The sequence below is a fragment of the Lagopus muta genome, chromosome 1 (assembly GCF_023343835.1).
Source record: "Lagopus muta isolate bLagMut1 chromosome 1, bLagMut1 primary, whole genome shotgun sequence".
Classification (NCBI taxonomy): domain Eukaryota; kingdom Metazoa; phylum Chordata; class Aves; order Galliformes; family Phasianidae; genus Lagopus; species Lagopus muta.
The window spans coordinates 153,391,564-153,410,863 of record NC_064433.1 but is presented as its reverse complement, the minus strand read 5'-3'; the positions used below and the strand labels follow the sequence as shown (position 1 = coordinate 153,410,863).

Here is a 19,300-nt window from a genome sequence, read left to right as displayed (position 1 = left end):
CAGTATCATAGAATTATAAAGCCTGGATTGAAAAGGACCACAATCATCATCTAGTTTCAGCCCCACTGCTGTGGGCAGGGTCACCAACCACCAGACCAGGCTGCCCAGAGCCACATCCAGCCTGGCCCTGAATGCTTCCAGGGATGGGGCATCCACAACCTCCTTGGACAACATGTTCCAACTGCACCACCCTCTGAGTGAAGAACTTCCTCCTAATATCTAACCTAAGCCTCCCTGTTCAAAACCATTCCCCCTTGTCCTATCACTATCCACCCTCATAAACTGTCATTCCCCCTGCTGTTTATATGCTCCCTTCAAGTACTGGAAGGTCACAATGAGGTTTCCCTGGAGCCTTCTCTTTTCCAGGCTAAACAAGCCCAGTTCTCTCAACCTTTCTTCATATATTCAGACTTTCTTCAGTATTTAAGAGACAAACTTCCATGCAGTAGTCTTGTAACAAAAAAACAGACCATCTTTTATTTTTGTTACCTCCATGTTTAATGAATGTTTGTGAACTTACAAAAATATTTGTGTTAAACAATTTTGTCTCAATCAACAAGTAGAATTAGGAACACATCAGGAACATCCGATTCTCTTTGAAAATATTTGGCTCCTGCACATATCAACAAACAATTCAAGAGCTTGTTTGAACACGTTCATATTGCTACCCTGCCAAGTATTCGTTTTTTAAAATAAAATACGTAGTTCTTCCATTACTCAGTATAGGAATTCCTACAGATACTGATCAGGACAAACCTCCAAGTTTGAGTAGAGCCAGCTTTTAATCACATCTCCTAGGTGTCCATAAACACCTCAAAATTCTCAGACAGTTGTGCTAGTGTATCACACATGCCTAGGCAATTTCCACCCAGCCCTCCAACTTGATAAGAGTGCAATGATGCTTCAAAAACATTCATTAGTACATCTGGAACATATAATTTGAAAAAACATAACAGTTACGCTCTTCAGAAGCTGGTGTTTTTGTTTTTTTTTTTTTTTTTTTTTGTTTTTGTTTTTTTTTTTTCCCCTTGGTTATGGGCCAAACAAGAGTGATAACTGAACTTTTCCTCATTATCTTTCAGATTGTACTAAACTGCTGTTTCTAGAAGCTAAGACATTATTAACGAAATCTTCCATCCAGTTCTAGAGAAGGCACAAATATTTCCAGCTATCTGAAAAACTTAAATGCACTAGAACAAATGGAAGTACTTGTAATGCTCTAGCTTTACAAAATAAAAACACCACCAACAACAAAAAGTTCTGGAATTCTTACAGTGATTAAAACCAATTAATTCACTAGGCCACGGCACGACAATATTTTCTGGCTACAGAAGCCCTACATTTCAACTTAAAAAAAAAAAAGTAAACAATGAAAAATATCAGCTGCTCGTATCAGTTTTCCAAACACAGAGATGATTTTTTGCACCACATTCAAACCTTGTAATCTGATAAGGGAAAAGATCTGAGGATAAGACTTCCAGTTTGCCATCCTGTGGCACTCTACTGACACAGTCAACAGAACAACATTCTGCTCTCCCCAGACATGAAGCAAATACCTTTGACTTCTGCAGCACAGAAGAAGGATAGATGGCCAAAGCTTCTACTGTCTTTTGTTAAAGACAACGTTTCATTTATTTGAGATCTAAGTAACTCTAAGTACTGTTTTTATGTACTATGCATAATGCTTACAGAGTGGGAGTGTATCTCTATAGGAAGGACTGCAGTCTGCTCTGTGTTGCAGTCCATTTTCATGAGACAAAAGTGGGCAAAACTTGCATCACTGATGTTTAGCCAGCTTCTAAGAAAAGTTGAACTATTATGTGCATTAGAAAGGCAGATGTTCTTATGTAAAGATCCGTCCCAACAACACTGCTTCTTAGTCTGAAGCCATGGCATAAATTCCAGCAGCTTATCAGCGTGAATTGTCTCTCTTCAGATTTATCTGCCTTACTACATTACCAGCAAGTCTTGAAATGCAACAGTAGTATTTTTTAAAGACCCTGCTATACTTCTAGTTCTAAAGGTTAAACAGAAGAAAAAATGAAATGCAAGCATGCTGCCATTTATCACTCTCCCTTTGAAAACATCCCCATTCGCCTTCAGAATCAAAGTCAAAATTTTTCTGGTTAGGACATTTTCTGCATGAGAAAGCAACGCAGTTCACCAGACTCCTGCCAAACACTTGTTGACTTTCAGTATAGTCATTTCTCTGATGTGTATGACCAATGCACTAGCCTGAACTTTTAAGCCTCTTCCCAGTTTTTCTAGTTCAGAGCACAGAGTGAGGCAGCCACACCAATATTTTAATTTAATCAGAAATCAGGCTGCTACGAAGAACATCAAGCAGAATGCCACAGATTAGAGCTGGATTAAATACAAAGGAAAAAACACATTAAAATGCTCTGGAATTAATTTCAACTTTCTTCCTATATTTAAAATTAACCTCCAGGCTTCATTTCAGAGAAAAAAGTGGGTTTCCAGGGAAATTTAATTTTCAGAAGTCTGGGTGGTGAGAAATAAGTATTCAAAATAGTCAGGCCATTAGAACAAGTGCATATTCCATTTAAAAGAAAACTGAAAGCCTGGTGTGCAAATACCTGCAACTAACTACTTGACATGGCTATTCTTCAAGAATAATTGTATGCTTGCCACATGTAATTTCATATACTCCATACAGTTAATATTACTATTGATTCCAAACACATCTCAATTTTACAGACAAAACTTTAATGTGGGATTTACACTTCTCTTAGTATTTTCTCAGCCAAATTAACATTTTCACATCTTTCTGTATTCTGGAGCTAAATGTGTAGTTTCTTAAATGTAGTTTTTCACTCTCAGAGAGCAAAAAGCCTACTGTGACATTTTTCTGTACAGAGCCTGATCTTTTGTTTATCAGGATAAACAAAGCTGACCACTTTTATAAACAGAATTGGCTCCGAGTTTTCAGAAGCAAAGAAAACTTCACAGCAATGTAAGGATGACTGTGACAAATACCCACCAAAAGGATAAGGATACTGTCATTGTTCAGCAAGGCATGTATTTGTTCTGCACAGGACATAAAGTTTACCTGATACAAATCTCTCAGAAATTTCAGTATCAAGAACAGTTCTGTTCAAACTGTTTCAAGAACAGCTGCCATTTCCTTGAACTGCCTGAAGAAGTTCTGAAAAGCAAGAATATATATTTCAGCTGCACAAAGAAAAGCCTAAACTTCAGTGCAAACTATCACATTAGGCAAAATCACTTTATGTTTCTCACATTCCATCTTTCTCCAATTACAATCTGCATGTTGAACTGGAAGTTTGAACATTTCTTTTTGTGAGACGGTTGCCATCTGGATGCATTAACTATTCAGTCATACGTATGATGAATTATTAGTATGGCTGTGCTTATTGATAGGAGAGGATGCTATGGGAAAACACTCAAAATAACTGCTAAACCTCAAAAGAAAAAAAACATAACAAAACCTAAATACTTCTCAGGCAAACACTTCTATTCCTAGTTGAAATAATCAATATTTCTCACACAGAGCAAGCATCCCTTTCTCATATCAGCTGAACAGCAAACTATGAAGTAGGTTTCAACCAGATGGAATACAAGATTTCAGAACACTCAAGAATTCATAATACCTTCCTTAAATTCCCTTCTGTCCAACTGCCAGGACTTAACCTGAGGTTAGCAATTTCACAGAATCAGAATAGTCACCATTTTTGGTAAGGCAGAGGGATGGAATTGAGGACGCTTTTAGATCTGCCTTTCCTGCTAAGTCAAAGTGTAAGAGAACAAACTGCTGCTGAATTAACATTTCAGGCTAGGTGGTACAGAATTAAATGTCACAAAATAGGTACTTATCTTCAGTATTTTAAACAATTATTTAGTGTTCAGTCTTTCAATTTCCATATTAGTAAGCATCACAACTGTATATGAAGTACGCATTTGCTTTTTCACAACTATGTCACCAAAAAGACTGAATCACATGAAAATGGATGACAGAGGATTACAGACCTTGAACTGTGGGACTGTCATTTCAAAACATTTGTTGGTTATTTGTCCTGAGGGGTCTGCTACTTTTAGTGTCACTGTAACATACGGATACTTCAGAGACCTGCAGGTGTCAGAGCTCATTGCAACTCCCAGTTTCCATTTAATATCTACAAACTGCAGAGAAAAAAGTTACTGGAAAAAGTACTAGAGAAATCTAGCCTACTGTTGCTATAGTTTTGGACAGATGTTTTGATAGACAATATAGGACATTTGCAGCATATCCAAATAGGAAATAAACACACAGATATTATTCTGATCTCCTGTTCCCTTTAGTTGTGGAAAGAAAAATGATAATTTATTTCACTTAGTCTGTTTCACTTTGTAAAATACTGACAATATTCAAGAAGTTCTTGGAATAGAAGCTTAAGTCTCAGAGTTCACCTGGCTTGTATATCATTTGTGTGTTTGACATGTTCTCTTTAGAAGCTTCTAAATCAAATGGAAACATGAGAAAAAATTGAGTACACAAAAATTTCACAGAAGCAATAACTGAAAAAAATGAAACTATAAGTAACTGTTAAATATAAAGAATACTGTAAACACATTTCAGACTCAATAAGTTATCATTTTTACCCTTCCATGACTGGTAGAAATATTTAACAAAGAAATAAGGTGAGCTTTCAGAAGCTTACTATCCAGCTTCAAACAAGGATTTCTTTTTCCTCATTATTTTTTCTAATTTTATACTCTTAACTGTTGGTGTTAAGAAAAATCTCAAAATGCATCTGAACACTTATTTTTTCAACAAATAAAAGAAATGCTGGAAATTGACAGAAGTCATCTTTAAAATAAAGCTTAAACTTAAGGGAGACAAAGAATAACGAATTCAAGTGCTGATGCTATCAACTCTAGAGAATAATTCAAATAACATTTACATAATTAGCTAGTACTATTGTCTGCCATACTGTCACTCACCTTCCCTAACAGCACTATGAAATGTATATTTATCATTCAAGCAAAAATATGAGACAGGATTTCAATGTCCTTTATTGTACATATTTCTCTTAACTTGTCAAAAATCCGGCAACAAACAGCCAGCAAACTTCTGGGCAATCAAGGCACTGCTTTGTGCTTGACAATACAACAGGCACAGTGAAGCACTGCCAATTCTGAAAAATCATTAGTTCACATGCACTGTATTGTGTAGTTACCTGGCCCACTGTGGTCATATTTCCTTTATCTTCTGACACATCAACAGATTTGCCCTGCTCATTCCATACATGACGAATAACCTGTATCGCATGTTTAGGCAGTGTGTTGACTGTGCTGCCCAAGGCAACGATGAGCTCCTCCGTAGAGAGATTGTTCCTGGCTGCTGTGCTATAGGAAAATCCAAACAACGCATATCTGTTTAATTCTCCAAGAATTTAAGACTATTAACCAGTATTATTAACTTTGAAATGTAGCAGTTTAATTAAACATTTAGGAGAAGCAATTTAAGAAACACCAAGAGGTATTTAAGGACCTCCAGGCAATGGTATAATTTGCACTAACAGGAGTCAAATGATGCAATAAACTCCCAAATGAAAAGGCAGTGAGTCTAGAGGAAAGGCCGCAAAAAGCACTGCTCAATTAACTCCCATGAAAACATCAAGGAAAAAAAAAAAAAAAAAAAAAAAAAAAAAGAGGGAAAAGCACTCTGGTTCCAAAGCTTACAGACAGGTTCTAAGAAGAACAATTGCCTCTCTATTTTTGTAGTTACTGAGTCTAGTTACTACACATAGTTACTACACTTTTGTAACCTTATGAACACAAACTAAGCCCTTTTCCCAAATCATTTTATTTCATACATGCTTTGGATGTTATGTCATAACACTGCTATTAGGTTAATAAGAAGGGGGGGAAAAAAAAAAAAAAAAAAAGAAAGAAGATAAAGAAAATATAAATTATTGAGTGCTTACCTAAACAAAAAGGACACAGTATTAGTTATTTTTGCCAGGTCACCAACATTAACCTCAATCCCAGATGTCTGCAGTCTCTAAAGACAGGATGATCAAATAATTAAGTGATATCAACTTCTGAGTTTAAAAATTTTCTTATAAATACATACATATACACACACAAATAATTTGACCTGCAGAATGCATACATCACAATACATACCACTATTATGCTTGCTTTTAAGTGCTAATATCCAAACTTACCTGACACAGTTCAACTGTATTTACACCTGGGATCTTATGGTTAAGATGTTGAATTATCTGCTCACACTGCAAAGAAAATAAATTTGAAAATATTTTCAAAGCATGTTTTAATTAACTAGATGAGCAAGTCTGAAAAAAATCATAGAATGGCCTGAGTCGAAAAGGACCACAATGATCATCTAGTTTCAACCCCTTTGCTATATACAGGGTCACCAACCACCAGACCAGGCTGCCCAGAGCCTCATCAAGCCTGGCCTCGAATGCCTCCAGGGATGGGGCATCCACAACCTCCTTGGGCAACCTGTTCCAGTGCATCACCACCCTCTGAGTGAAAAACTTCCTCCTACTATCTAACCTAGACTTCCCCTGTCTCAGTTTAAAACCATTCCAGTCCCCCTTGTTCTAATCACTATCCACCCTTGTAAACAGTTGTTTTAATACTTGGAGATTACAACAGCAACGAAAACTGGTTGACATAAAAATGGACAACAGGATGAGGTTTTAAATGGAAAATGAAGAATAAGGTCATGTGAGCAACTGAAATCAAAATCAAACCCAAGAAAAATCAACTAATTCAGAACTTTTCGGTATTACCTCACATTTTGTTTCTTAACATGCCACTTTCATACTAATGAATAGCCGTCTTCTTCAAGTGCACAATGCTTTATGACACAGAGAAGCTGAATTTTTTTCTGGACTATCGAGCTCTATATCTCACTAAGACAACAAACAAAACCAAAACCTTAAGTATCTTCAGTAATGAAAATAAACTTTTAGCCATCACTCTGCTCTGGTAGGACTGGTCTATTTCATGTAAACCTACATCATACATACATAAGTTCCACTCTGCAACATGCAGAAAGCAGTGAGCTGAAGGAGGTTTGCTGAAATCTGTGTGCCTGAAGCCCTTCCATATCCCCCTGTAAAGAACCTCATCTCCCTCCTTATAAATTGGAGCGAGACACCCCCTTATGGTTCTACTTACTAGTTCTGCAAAGAAGTCTTGAGGTATCAAACTAATCTTATCTGCTGCACCACCAACATCTGAAAAACACAAACAGTAGTGACCAGAAGCAAGTCCTTTGAGCTTTATTAGCAATAAGTCATCTTTGTAGAAGTCATAGGCTTGCATGGTTTTATTTACCTCAAGAGCAGAGCTTTATTTAACAGACTTCATCCTGAATTATACCAACAGATCAGGAATGGGAATAACAGATACCTCCGAAACCCAAGCAGAGCCTATGCAATTGCACAGTTTGTCAGTCCTACAGTCAAACAAAGAGCCCCCTTCCGCAAAAACTTCCCAAAAAGCCGGGCAGGCCCAGGGCTGCCCTCGGGCACTGAGGACCAGCAACAACGAGCTGCTGCCCCCGAGCTCTGCTCACCGCAGCCGAGAGAGGGACCCTGTCCGGACCTCCTCCGGGCAGCAGGGACCCCCCGTAAGCCGCTAGAGGAGCATCAGTCTCCTCAGGGCCCCTCGGAAACAGGCCGCACCGCTACCTGAGGAACAGGCTCTCAGCGGCGCGACCCACCGAGAACAAGGAACCCCCAGCCGGCCTTCCCGCTAACCCACAGACCCGGGGCTGAGCTCTTCCCTACTTCCCCTCAGCTCCAGTCCCCTCACCCAGCGCCTCCAGAGCCCGCGTCAGCAGCACTGCGGAGCCAGCAGCCATAGCACCGCGATCCCGACAACAACCCACATCCGCCACACAGCGTTCGGCGCTCTGATTGGCTCCGAGCGAGACGGGGGCGGAGCGGGGCAGGCGGCTGAGCAGGACGCATGCGCTGTCTTCTCGGCGCCAGGCTCAGGCAGGGTGGGGTTTGTGTGTTGGCGCCTTTTCAGTCTCCTGCTCGCTGGGCGTCGCCCAATAGGCTCAGGGCAGGCATGGGGTGGGGGGGAGCTTGGGGTTCTTCTAGAATTATAAAGTCGTTAGGGTTGGAAAAGGCCACTGAGATCATCTAGTCCAACTGCCAACCCATCATCACCATGCCCACTAACCAATGTGCTTTAATGCCATATCTGCATGTTTCTTGAACGCCTCCAGGAATGGGACATCCATAGCTTTTCTGGGCAGCGTGTTCCAGCATCTCACTGTTGTCACAGTGAAAAATGTCTCCGACATATAATCCAAATCTTCCCTCTTAGTTCAACCCCTCCTCCCCCCTCCTTGTCCTATTGCTATCTGCCCACGTAAAAAGTTGATTTCCCTCCTTTTTATAAGCTCTCTTTAAGTACTGGAATGCCGCGTTGAGGTTTCCCCTGACTTCTCCATGCTGAACAAGCCCACCTCCTTCAGTCTGTCTTTGTAGGAGTGGTGCTCCAGCCCGCTGAACATCTCTGTGGCCTTCCCTTGGACCTGCTCCTCGAACTTGATGACCTTCTTGTCCTGAGGGTCCCAGACCTGGACGCAGTACTCCAGATGGGGCCTCACAAGGGCAGAGTAAAAAGGGACAATCTCCTCCCTCTTCCTGCTGGTCCCCCTCTGTTGATGCAGCCCAGGATACTGTTGGCCTTTCTGTCTGCAAGTGCACACTGTTGGCTCATGTTAAATCTTTCATCTACCAGGACCCCTATGTCCTTCTAAGCACAGCTACTCTCAAAGTGTTCTTCTCCCAGTCAGTATAAATATCAGGGATTGCCATGATCAAAGTGCAAAACCTTGCACTCGGGCTTGTTGAATGTAATTATGTTCACATGGGCCCACTTTTCAAGCCACTTCTGGTCCTTCCTTCTGTTGTGTCAACTGCATCACACAGCTTGGTATCATCAGCAAACTTGCTGGGCATGCACTCAATCCCATCATCTATGTCACTGATAAAGATTCCAACGGGTTCCAAGACAGACCCCTGTGGGGCACCATTCATCACTAGCCTCCACCTGGACACAGAACCATTTACCAAAGCCCTCTGGCTGCTACCTTCCAACCAATTCATTATCCACTGAATAGTCTACTCTGATATCATCACTCCATCGTAGGATGATTGGTGAGGCATGATTTGCCTTTGGTGAAGCCATGCTGTCTGTCTCAGATCACCTACTTGTTCTTCATGTGCCTCAATATATATTCCATATCTGTTCCATGATCTTCCCGGGAACAGATTGGTGAGGCAATTTCTGCACAAATCACACATGGTTGATGCAGCAAGCTATTAATTCCATTTAGTTTGTTATTAACCTGCACTGGATTTTGTTTGTATTCTCCAGGGATCAACAGTATTGGGTATATTAATCACGTGCTATTGAGTTTGTGTGCAGAACATAGGGTGTACTGGGCTTGTTACAGATGCATCTAGCAACTATGCTTTATGCAGGTGGATCATTGAATCTGGTCATCTGTGAGTGAACTGCAGTCCACGAATGATTTGCATAGGTCAAGTGGGTCTTCAGCTCAATGGGAAAATAAACACTTAATATAAAACTGCAGCTAGAACCATCTTTAGCGATGTTTCTCGCTGAATGCAGTAAGTTTAGTGTGCAAGTGAAACCCTAAAACAACACTGATCCTTCAACAGTGCCAGCTTTTAACAATAGTAAATATACTTAGATTTTTTTTCCTAGTAAGCAGTTTACTTTTTAGCTTTTTTTTTTCTATGTTGTAATGCTACAGTTTTGTTAGATCCACAGTAAGACTGTTTGTGACTGATGAGTAAAACGTAACTCATTGCACAGTATTGCTGCCTAGTTTAAAGTTATCTATTTCCAGTACATTTAAATGAAATAATTTAGAATATATTTCAAGCAACAGGAAATTATTGTGCAACATGATATGTGTGTTTATGAACTTTATACATTAAGGCATGTAGCCTCTCCCTTTTAAAGTATCTAATTAAGGTGTCAAAATACTTTTGAGAAATATGTGTTTTTATGACCTCATGACTGTCAAAACACTTGTGATGTTCATGCAGGTAAGATCTGCCTGTGATAGCAGGGGCATGACTTAACCATCTTTTTGTTCTTGACTTAGTTAACTATTAAATACTTTTCTGTGTTAACTACTGAAGTTTACACACTATTTATATTAGAATTTAATCAAGTGTCTCACTAGTGCCTTTAGCAATATGACTAATATTTGTTATTTTTCATTCATTTTCCAAGATGTGGAAATAATGTGAAGTTGAATGTGATGGTTTGGTAATTATAGAATTACTCCAAATCATTTGCTGAAAATTTGTTTTGGGGTTATTTTCATAGATACAGAATCGTGTAATGCCCTAAAATCCAAACCCTATGTGTAAGAGCATTATCCAAAAGCTCCTTGAACTCTGGCAGCTTGGCGCCATGACCACTGCCCTGGGGAGACCGTTCAGTGCTCAAGCACCCTCTGGTGCAGAACCTTTTCCTGATGCAGCTCCATGCCATTCTGTAGTCTGCCACAAGGCTTCCCCTCAGCCTCCTTTGCTCTGGCCTGAACAGACCTCAGCTGCTCCTCACACATCTTGCCCTTTGGACCCTCATCATCTGTGTAGCTCTCCTTTGGATGCTCTCTGATAGCTTTCCGTCCTTCTTAGATTGTAGAGCCTAAACCTGCACTTTACAGTAGAGCCTCACCTTGCAGGTGAGCGTGTCAGCACAGAGCAGAGCAGGACAACATCTGTCCTCACCTGGTGGCTGTGCTGGTCCTGATGCATCCCAGAGTATGGCTGTCCCCTTTGGCTGCCAGGGCACACTGCTGGCTGTTCTAAACCAGCACCTCCAGATCCCTTTCTGCATGACTGTTCTCCAGCTCCGCACCCCCAGTCCATACAGATATCCTGATGCAAAATCCAGTGCTTGCTGTTGTTGAACTCATGCACTTGGTGATTTCCCACCCCTCCAATTTGACAAGATCTCTCTATGAGGCTTCTCTGTTCTTCAGGGAGTCAACAGCTCTTCTAATTCAGTATTGTCTACAAACATATGCATAGTTCTTTGAATTTGGAGAAGCAGGTGGTTAAGTATTTAATGATTTCAGGTAGCAGTCCATCCACAGTATTAACTTGTGTTTAGACAGCTTTGCCTTTTGTAAATATAACTTCTGAAGCTCTGTGTGGCAGAGGAAAATAGGTAACGGCAGTGACTGCAAACTGAGAGTAAAGGCCCATTTTCTAGATAGAAAAGGAGTGAGAGCTGAATGTGAGGAGACACATTGTATAGAAAGAGACAAATCTCATGAGACAGCAATAGACTGGATTGCTAAAGAGATGCACTATGATGTTATTTATAGGTCAATAGAGAATGTTCAGGCAAAGGCACGTAGCAATAGTCCTGCTTACTAGTAACAGGGGTAAAATAAAAACTAGGTAATTTACTCCATTTCACAAATGTAATGTACAGAATAGGGCACTATTTACATCAGCCCTCACTAAAGAACTACACGAAGTTCTGCATATAGCTCTTCAGATAGAAGGCAGAAAGCATTTCTGGTACCAGCTGCATTTCTCCAATGCCAGGGCCTCAGCTGTGTGGTGTCTATAACCTCTGCCTCTCCTGGCCTCCTGTCACCTTGCTACTCTGTCTCTGCAGTAACACTGCTCTCATTACACTCCCTGCTGTGGGATTGTGGTTTGCCTGTAAGCTGGCACAGCATCTCTTTGCTACGCCCTGTCTGCTCACTCTGGGCGTAAGCACAGCTCAGCCACTGGCATTCTGCTCTCTGAATCTCTTCATGGCAGTGAAAGCTGGATGGGCCATGGGGCCTGGATTAAGGCTATCATAAAAAGTTTTTCCAGGCATCCACCCCATGAAATGAATGTGCAGCTGCTCGCTCGCACTCTGACCCCATGATGACGAGCAGGTGGCAATTCCCTTGCAGTCCACTGAAGGGACATTGGTGTCGCTGCTTTTTCTTCTTACAGCTTCTTGCCCCCCACTGGCTGCCTTATGGCAGTGCTCCAAGCAGAGGGCAGGAGGTAGGCACCCTGGCTACCAGCACTCCATCCATCTTTCTATATTATACTTTGCTTGATCTTAGCCAAAAGGGCAAAAAGTGACCATATATGCTGGGGTGGGAAGACCTGAGAGGATTCACAGCTTTAGAAGAGAAAATGGAGCTCACTACTGGAGTGAGGCAACTTGCTGCCACTGCTTTGAGTGCACCGTAAAACAGGTTCCCTTTGAACCATTTAAAAAGTCCCACTGTCCTCTGCTGCATGTCTGCGAATGTGTTTTCTTAAACACTGTTCTTTTCAACTCCGCATTCCTTTTCTTACGGGTTTGCCCTGCTGATGAACACGGAACCGCGGAACTGCGGAATGGACCTTAAAGACCATTCCGTTCCAACAGCAGCTGCTGCCGCCGGGCTCCAAGCGCTCTCTGGGCGGAGCGGGGCGGGAGGCGACTGTGGGACGCAGCGCCGTGAAGGCGCCCCCCCGTGGCTGCCGCTCGCTGCGCAGGTTCCAGTGGGAGGGAGCACGGGGCGGGGCGGCTGAGGCACCACCCTGTGTCCCGCTGGGAGAATCCATTGCCGGGGGGAGCCGGCGGGCGAGCAAGGGGAAAATTTCTGATCGTTGTTGTGTGGGAGTATCCGCGGGGAAAGGCGTTCAACGGGTTGCCTGGCGTCTCGCTCGGCTGTTCGGCAGGGCGGGCGAGCTGTGCGTGGGGGTGAGGGAGGGCTGCTTTCCCCCGCTGCTCCCCCCGGTCTCGGTCGGCTCGGTGGCGCGGCCCCGGGTCAGCGCTGAGGCGAGGAGGCGCCGGGCGCTGTCAGCATCGTGCTGCCCGCCGCCATGGAGCCGCATCGCTGGCTGCCGCTGGAGGCCAATCCCGACGTGAGTGCCGCGGGAGGGTGACTGGAGATAGCGGCGGGGAGAAAGGGCGCTGACCTGGAAGGGAGGGAGGGGTGGCGGCGCGGAGGTGCTGGGTTTGGCCGTGGGGGTGCTGGTGGCTGGGGGTGGGTGCCAGCTCTCAGGCTCCACTATGTTCGTAACCCCTCTCCGTTTCTTTTTTTTCAGGTCACCAATCAGGTAAGCGCCTTCTCTCGGAGGTAGCGCGGTTCCCCTGCGGCTCAGGCACGTCGCTTTTCATTTTCGTATAGCAGAGGCTCCTGTCTCCCCAACGACGGGAGGGCTTCCGCCTTCTGGTGCCGGGCCTTCGGGAGCCTCCTGGGAAAGCTGTGTGTGTGTGTGCGGTGCGGTTAAGGACCCTTGTAAAGGTGCAGAGAACACGTGTGTTCTGCAGCGGGGAAGTGGTCAGGCTGTTAACGTAAGGTAATCCCTGTTGTGGATGGGGTGAGGGTGGGTTTTGCCTTACTTTTTTTAGTTACAACGTTATTATAGGTTTATATACCAGTTCTGGTTATGCATGTGCTGACTTTGTGGGCTAGTATGTATGGCTCTGCATACATTCCAGTGTTGTAGTCTTCCTCTTTGACTGATAATAAGAAATGATATATTTTACCGTATTTACACTTACTCATGACTGTATCAGCATAATTAGTTACACTTGGTTTTTCCAGCACAGTCGAATCCACACTTGAGAAAGAAAATGTGGCTTATCTGGCACTTACAGTCTTTTGTGAACACAAGAAGGAAAAATACTCATTCTGTGGCCATGCATTGCACTCAGCCTTTATTCTGAATATCTTCAACAAGTACAAGAGGTCAGATATTGATCCCAGCAGGCTTATTGATTTTGCTGCAGATGTCTTTGAGCCAAAAGATTATGAAGCTTCCAGCAGTAAGGTGATGTTCTTAGAACTAATTTTATGATTCTTATATTGTTACTGCCATGGAGCAACTAAAGAATTTTTTTATCCCAGCTTTGAGTTAAAATTAGCCACCCCTGCTGTGAGCTTTACTTTCCTTGATTCAGATTTTTAAAAACTATTGAAATTCAGACATTAAATTCTAACTTGGAAGAAAATAATTATGAGTGAGTGCTAGAGAAATTACAGTACTAGTGGTCTTTTTTCTCACTTTCCAGATGCTGGGTGACTTAATTGTGGTACAAATAAAGTCTTATCAGCTGTACATTAGAAATCAAGGAGGAAGAGGAAGTAACTTTTTTCCAACTCTTGTATAGTTGTCTTGTTGCTATATGGAAAAAATCCTGCAAGAATGCTAAAGAAACTGTTCTTTTTCTTAAAGCCTCCTTTGCTCATAGGCTTTGCATCCATGACAGATGATATCAGTTCATTGTGGAGGATCATGGATAAGTGAATTTTGCTTCACACGGATTTTCTTGCTAGTATTTATCTTTAGATAAGTTAGATTTTTCTCTTTTAATGTGTCTTTCCAGCCTTAACTGAGCAACAGTTGTAGTTATTTAGAATTTTAGACTGAAGCATATCTTCTTCTACTGGGAAGAAAAGAAGAAGAAAAAAAGAAAAAACTAAAGATCTCTCTCTATTAAACAGGAGTATACTTTGCATCATTAATCATGTTTTTTTTTAATCTTATTTTTATATTAGTAAACTGTATAACAATGTGACTGTTAGTCACCAGTTACTCATATCCCACCTGTGTTTAAAACAATAATGATAGTAATTTGATATTCAGATGAAGTTACAAACACATCTTAAACTAATCCTGTTAACTGCAAGGACAGATTCTGTTTGGGTTTTTTTGGGAGGTTCGGATGTGTGTCGCTTTGTACTCTATAATAGAATTCTTAAGGATGAAAGTAATATGGGATATTTCATATGGCTGTTGTTTGTGTGTCTAGAAATAAGTTAATGCGCAGACCTGTGGATCTCTATCCCCATGCTTCTTTGTGGTTTGTTTTTCCTGCTTGTTTACGTGTGTGTTTTGAATTTTTAATGTTATTTTATTTAACGTTTAATGTTATTTATTTTACTTTAGTATTAGAGTGTCATTAGAACATACTGCTCACGTTAATGTTGATACTGTTGTAAGGTGTGATAGTGAACTCTTAAACAGAGCTCCATAACTATAACATGCATGGATTCTTAAGTGTGTCATAGTTTTATGATTTTTGGTTATTGGTATTCCACATCATGACATCATTTAATTGGGAATCATGAACTGGGAATTAAACTGTTAATGCTCCAGTTCTGAGCACTTGTTTGGAAGAGAAGAACTACATACCCAAGGGGCTTTGCAGTCAGAGAGGAGATACAACCCCTGGCAAGGTCACCTGAAGTACTCTTCATCATCAGGCTCTCCTCCCTGCTGCTCAGCTGGACTGCGCATCTCACCTCAGCTTTATGGTGAGGCCTATCCACCTTTTGAACACTCTCTCATTATATTTGATTTATTAGCTTCAATTCTAATTACACTCTATTATAGAGTGTTATCTTGCATTCCGATACTATATTTAGTAAATTAGTTTTGTTTCTCCTCAGATTGTTGCCACTGTTTTTAATTATTTTGGGATCCCCTGTTTCCCTTTTCCGGAGGCGTGGATTTTGCAAAATCCTTCTGCCCTGCTAGTCATGGAACTGGACTGAACCAGCCCATAAACAATTGCCTAAGTGTTACATTGTGATCAAAACTCCTTTGTATGTAAGCCCTTCTTCTATTGGTGGAGAATGTGGGCAAAAGCTGCCTTTTAGCTTTTAGAGAGCTTCCTTGGAAAAGTTTACCTCTTTTGCAGGTGTTCACTGAAAAACTTGACCTTGAAAGTCTAGGCAGACTGCCAGTATTCTGGGATATTTGTAAACTTTGAGCACTGCTATCTTCCTTCTGTAAAGAGAGAAGAAAAAAAGATTCCTCTTTCTCTTTTAAACCTGTTTGCACACGGAGCTGCTAATTTTATGGAACTTGTGACTTTTCAACAGGTTCCAGTCTCTCCTTTGAATCCTTTATGCATTTTTTGAACGCTCATCTGATCACATTGTTAATCTCCCTGAATGTACTGTTCATCATTTTACTCAGTATTTGTATTTATCATATTTTGAGGAAGCCTTCCCTAAAACCGGAGAATACTGAGTGGCAGGGAGTGTGGAGAAGTTTGTGAGAGACTTTAGAGAGATGGACATCTTTGGTGTGATGGAACTTTACTCCTGAGCATCTGAAAGAGCTTAAACAGATATTTGAGACAGGGATGTTGTGGCTCAGGCAGATCTGAGGAGGCATAAATGATTTGGGGCCTGGCTAATGCTTATCGGGCCTTATTCAATACTATCCCAGAGAGGGAGAGAGTTTCTGAAATTGAGAGAGAGTCTCCATGCTGAAAGGGAGAATCTCCAGGTCTAGAAACAGAATCTCCAGGTTGAGAGTTTGCACGGGAGTCTCCGAGCTGAAAGGGGCGCTCTCTGGGAGACAGTACTAAATGAGCAAGAGTCTCCAAGCAGAGAAGGAGTGTTCCCAGGAGAGACTCCAACCTGAGAGGGAGAATCTCCAGGTCCAGAAAGAGAGTCTCCTATTCAAGAAGCAGAGTCTCCAAGCTGAGACAGAGAATCCCTGGATTGAGAAAGATTCTCCTAGTCAGGAGAGAGAATCTCAAAACCTGGCAAGAGTCTCCAAGCTGAGAAAGAAAGTCTCTCAGAAGGGAAGATCTCTGAGCTGAGAGAAAGAATCTCCAATCTTGACGAGACACCTTTGAATCCAAGCGAGATCCCTTCAATCCAAACTCGACAGCCTTCAAACTGAGTGAGACACCCTCCAATCTGAACTAAATACTCTCATAATCAAAGGAGACGGACTCTGAGCCTGGCGAGTGAGTGCATCAGAACTGACCAACCTGATCAATCACAGGAGGCACCACAATTGATGTCATTTGCCCCTGTACAAGGACAGAAGATGAAATGAATCTCAACGCAGTTAGAACTGAAAGAGGAGGGAAAGTAAAGAAAGCAGCCTTTGTAAGAGTAGAGGAGGAAAGATGTCGAGAGGAGTGGCCCTGAGATCCGGAGAAGTGCCCCTGAGTCCAGTGGAGGGGCCCTCAGTAAGACTGCAGTCACCAGTGCCCAGGAGGGCAACAAGAAGTCCTGAAAGAGTAAGAGGGGGCAAGACATTGTTGATTGATCTCTGAAAATGAATGAAATTAGAAGTCTTAGAAAAGACTTTTCACATCACCGAAATGAGCCTATTGTTACCTGGGATATTGGGATAATGGGGCCAACAGTCTGTGGCCAGATAGTACAGAAGCTCACCAACTGGGTGGCACTGCTAAGGACTCAGTCATTGATAGTGGTATTAGTACATGCCAGAACCAGGCCTTCACCCTCTGGAAGCAGATGCTGTTAGCCGTAGAAGAAAGATAACCCTTCAAGACGATCTGATGCCTGAGAAAAAAAAACGGACTGATATGGAAAAAGACATCTGTTATTTCAGAGAATATACTGTGGTGGAAATGATACACAGCCCCACTTTCATTCCTAAAGATCCAGACCAAGAGCATGATCCTGAGGGAGTCAGGTATACACCAAATATGTGGTGTGTATTCACAAGGACAGCACCAGAAAGGTATGTCAGTATGTCAGAAAGGTATCTGCAGCAATGTATGGCAGAGGGAAAAAAAGACCCCTTATAAATGAACTGATTAATACACTTCAAGACTTTGAGTTACATTTAAGCCCTCCACGAGCTTGTGTTTCAGCCATTGCAAAAGTAGCTGAAAAGCTGCACAGAATGGAGAGCAAACAAGAAGATATAATAGACAAACTGTCTACCTTGCTTAATGCTGATGGATCCATGGTGGTACCAGATAGATCCAATGGGGATCAGGATTCCCAAAACAGCCTACTGGAGAGGCTGATCAACTTGGTTTCCTCCCAACTTGCATCATCCAACATCTCAGCTATCAAAATAAGATGACTTCCTGCTCGAGAAAGTGACAACAGTAAGACTGCATCTTACTGTTGGAATTACCTACGTGACCATAGAGAAGGTATGAAGAAGTAGCATAAACAACCTACTCCTGTGCTTCAAGCACAGGTAAAGGAATTACACGACAAATCAACCACCAAGGTCAACTTCTCCAAAAAGGTGATTGCTCCAGTTGCTACAGACAACTGAGATAACAAATAGAGGGGTGACAGAGGGTAGCAGTAAAATAGTAGAGTGTATTGGACTGTGTGGATTAAATAGCCTGGCACATCAGAACCACAGAAATATAAGGCCCTGGTGGATGCTGGTACACAGTGCTCTCTAATGCCCTCAGGTCACCAATGGACAGAATAAATTTATTTTCATGTGGTGACTGGGGGTTCTGAAGAGCTGATTATGTTGTAGGCTGAAATCAGCCTCACTGGTAAGGACTGGCAAAAGCACCCTATTGTGACTGGCCCAGGGGCTCCATGTATACTTGGTATTGATTACCTCAGAAGGGGATATTTTAAGGATCCCAAAGGGTATCGATGGGCCTCCGGAATAGCTGCTGTAGACACAGAAGGTGTTAAGCAGTTGTCTGTTTTGCCTGGCCTATCAGAATATTCATCTGTTGTGGAGTTGCTACGAGTGAAAACACAACAGGTACTGATTGCTACAAAAATGATGCACAGACAACAATGCTGCACCAACAGGGATTCCTTGCTCCCCATTCATAAGTTGATTCATCAACTGGAGAATCAGGGAGTGATCAGTAAAACTCTCTCGCCTTTTAATAGTCCTATATGGTCAGTGCGTAAAGCCAGTGGAGAATGGAGGCTGACGGTGGAATACTGTGGCCTGAATGAAGTCACACTCCCACTGAGTGCTGCTGTACCAGACATGTTAGAACTCCAATATGAAATGACATTGCCAATGCATTCTTCTCCATTCCTTTGGCCAAAGAATGCAGGCCACAGTTTGCTTTCACCTGGAGGGGCATTCAGAATGTCTGGAATCATTTGCCCCGAGGGTGGAAACACAGCCCAGCTATTTGCCATGGGTTGATCCAAGCTGCACTGGAACAGGGCAGTGCTCCTGAGCACTTACAGTATGTTGATGACATCATTGTCTGGGGCAACACAGCCAGGAAAGTTTTTGAGAAAGGAGAGCAAATAATCCAGATCCTTCTGTGTGATGGTTTCACTATTAAGCGAAGCAAAGTGAAAGGATCTGCCCAGGAAATTCAGATCTTAGGCATAAAGTAACAAGATGGAAGTCATCACATCCTGTCAGATGTGGTCGACAAAATCACTGCTATGTCTCTGCCTGCTAATAAGAAAGAGATGCAATCTTTTCTGGGTGTAGTGGGCTTTTTGGAGTACTGACTACTTCAGAAGCAACCCAAACCCTCTAATACACGT

At 42.2% G+C, this 19,300-nt stretch overlaps 2 protein-coding genes across 2 annotated transcripts in view; one reads left to right on the top strand and one right to left on the bottom strand.

Moving 5' to 3' along the window:
- Positions 1 to 2,706: 2,706 nt before the first annotated feature.
- On the bottom strand, positions 2,707 to 8,007 carry COMMD6 (COMM domain containing 6). The gene is made up of 7 exons (XM_048933321.1): positions 7,816 to 8,007; positions 7,177 to 7,235; positions 6,192 to 6,257; positions 5,949 to 6,025; positions 5,199 to 5,367; positions 4,009 to 4,161; positions 2,707 to 3,166 (listed from the first exon to the last, which is right to left on the bottom strand). Exons 1-7 carry the CDS (start codon positions 7,862 to 7,864, stop codon positions 3,116 to 3,118), a joined length of 624 nt encoding a protein of 207 aa, XP_048789278.1. The 5' UTR covers positions 7,865 to 8,007; the 3' UTR covers positions 2,707 to 3,115.
- A 5,237-nt stretch (positions 8,008 to 13,244) lies between these two features.
- The window catches only part of UCHL3 (ubiquitin C-terminal hydrolase L3), a 45,291-nt gene continuing 39,235 nt past the window's right edge, over positions 13,245 to 19,300 (top strand). The window contains exon 1 of the mRNA XM_048933322.1: positions 13,245 to 13,373. The gene's annotated coding sequence lies outside the window, so the exon portion shown is untranslated. The remainder of the gene's footprint in view (positions 13,374 to 19,300) is intronic.

What these genes read in the sequence shown, in the direction of transcription:
- COMMD6 (XM_048933321.1), bottom strand. Translation starts at nt 7,864, where the DNA reads ATGGCTGCTGGCTCCGCAGTGCTGCTGACGCGGGCTCTGGAGGCGCTG. An exon ending in GCGGGCTCTGGAGGCGCTGG is followed by an intron (nt 7,236 to 7,815) that starts GTGAGGGGACTG and finishes TGTGTTTTTCAG; the next exon opens with ATGTTGGTGGTGCAGCAGAT. An exon ending in AAGACTTCTTTGCAGAACTA is followed by an intron (nt 6,258 to 7,176) that starts GTAAGTAGAACC and finishes TTTTCTTTGCAG; the next exon opens with TGTGAGCAGATAATTCAACA.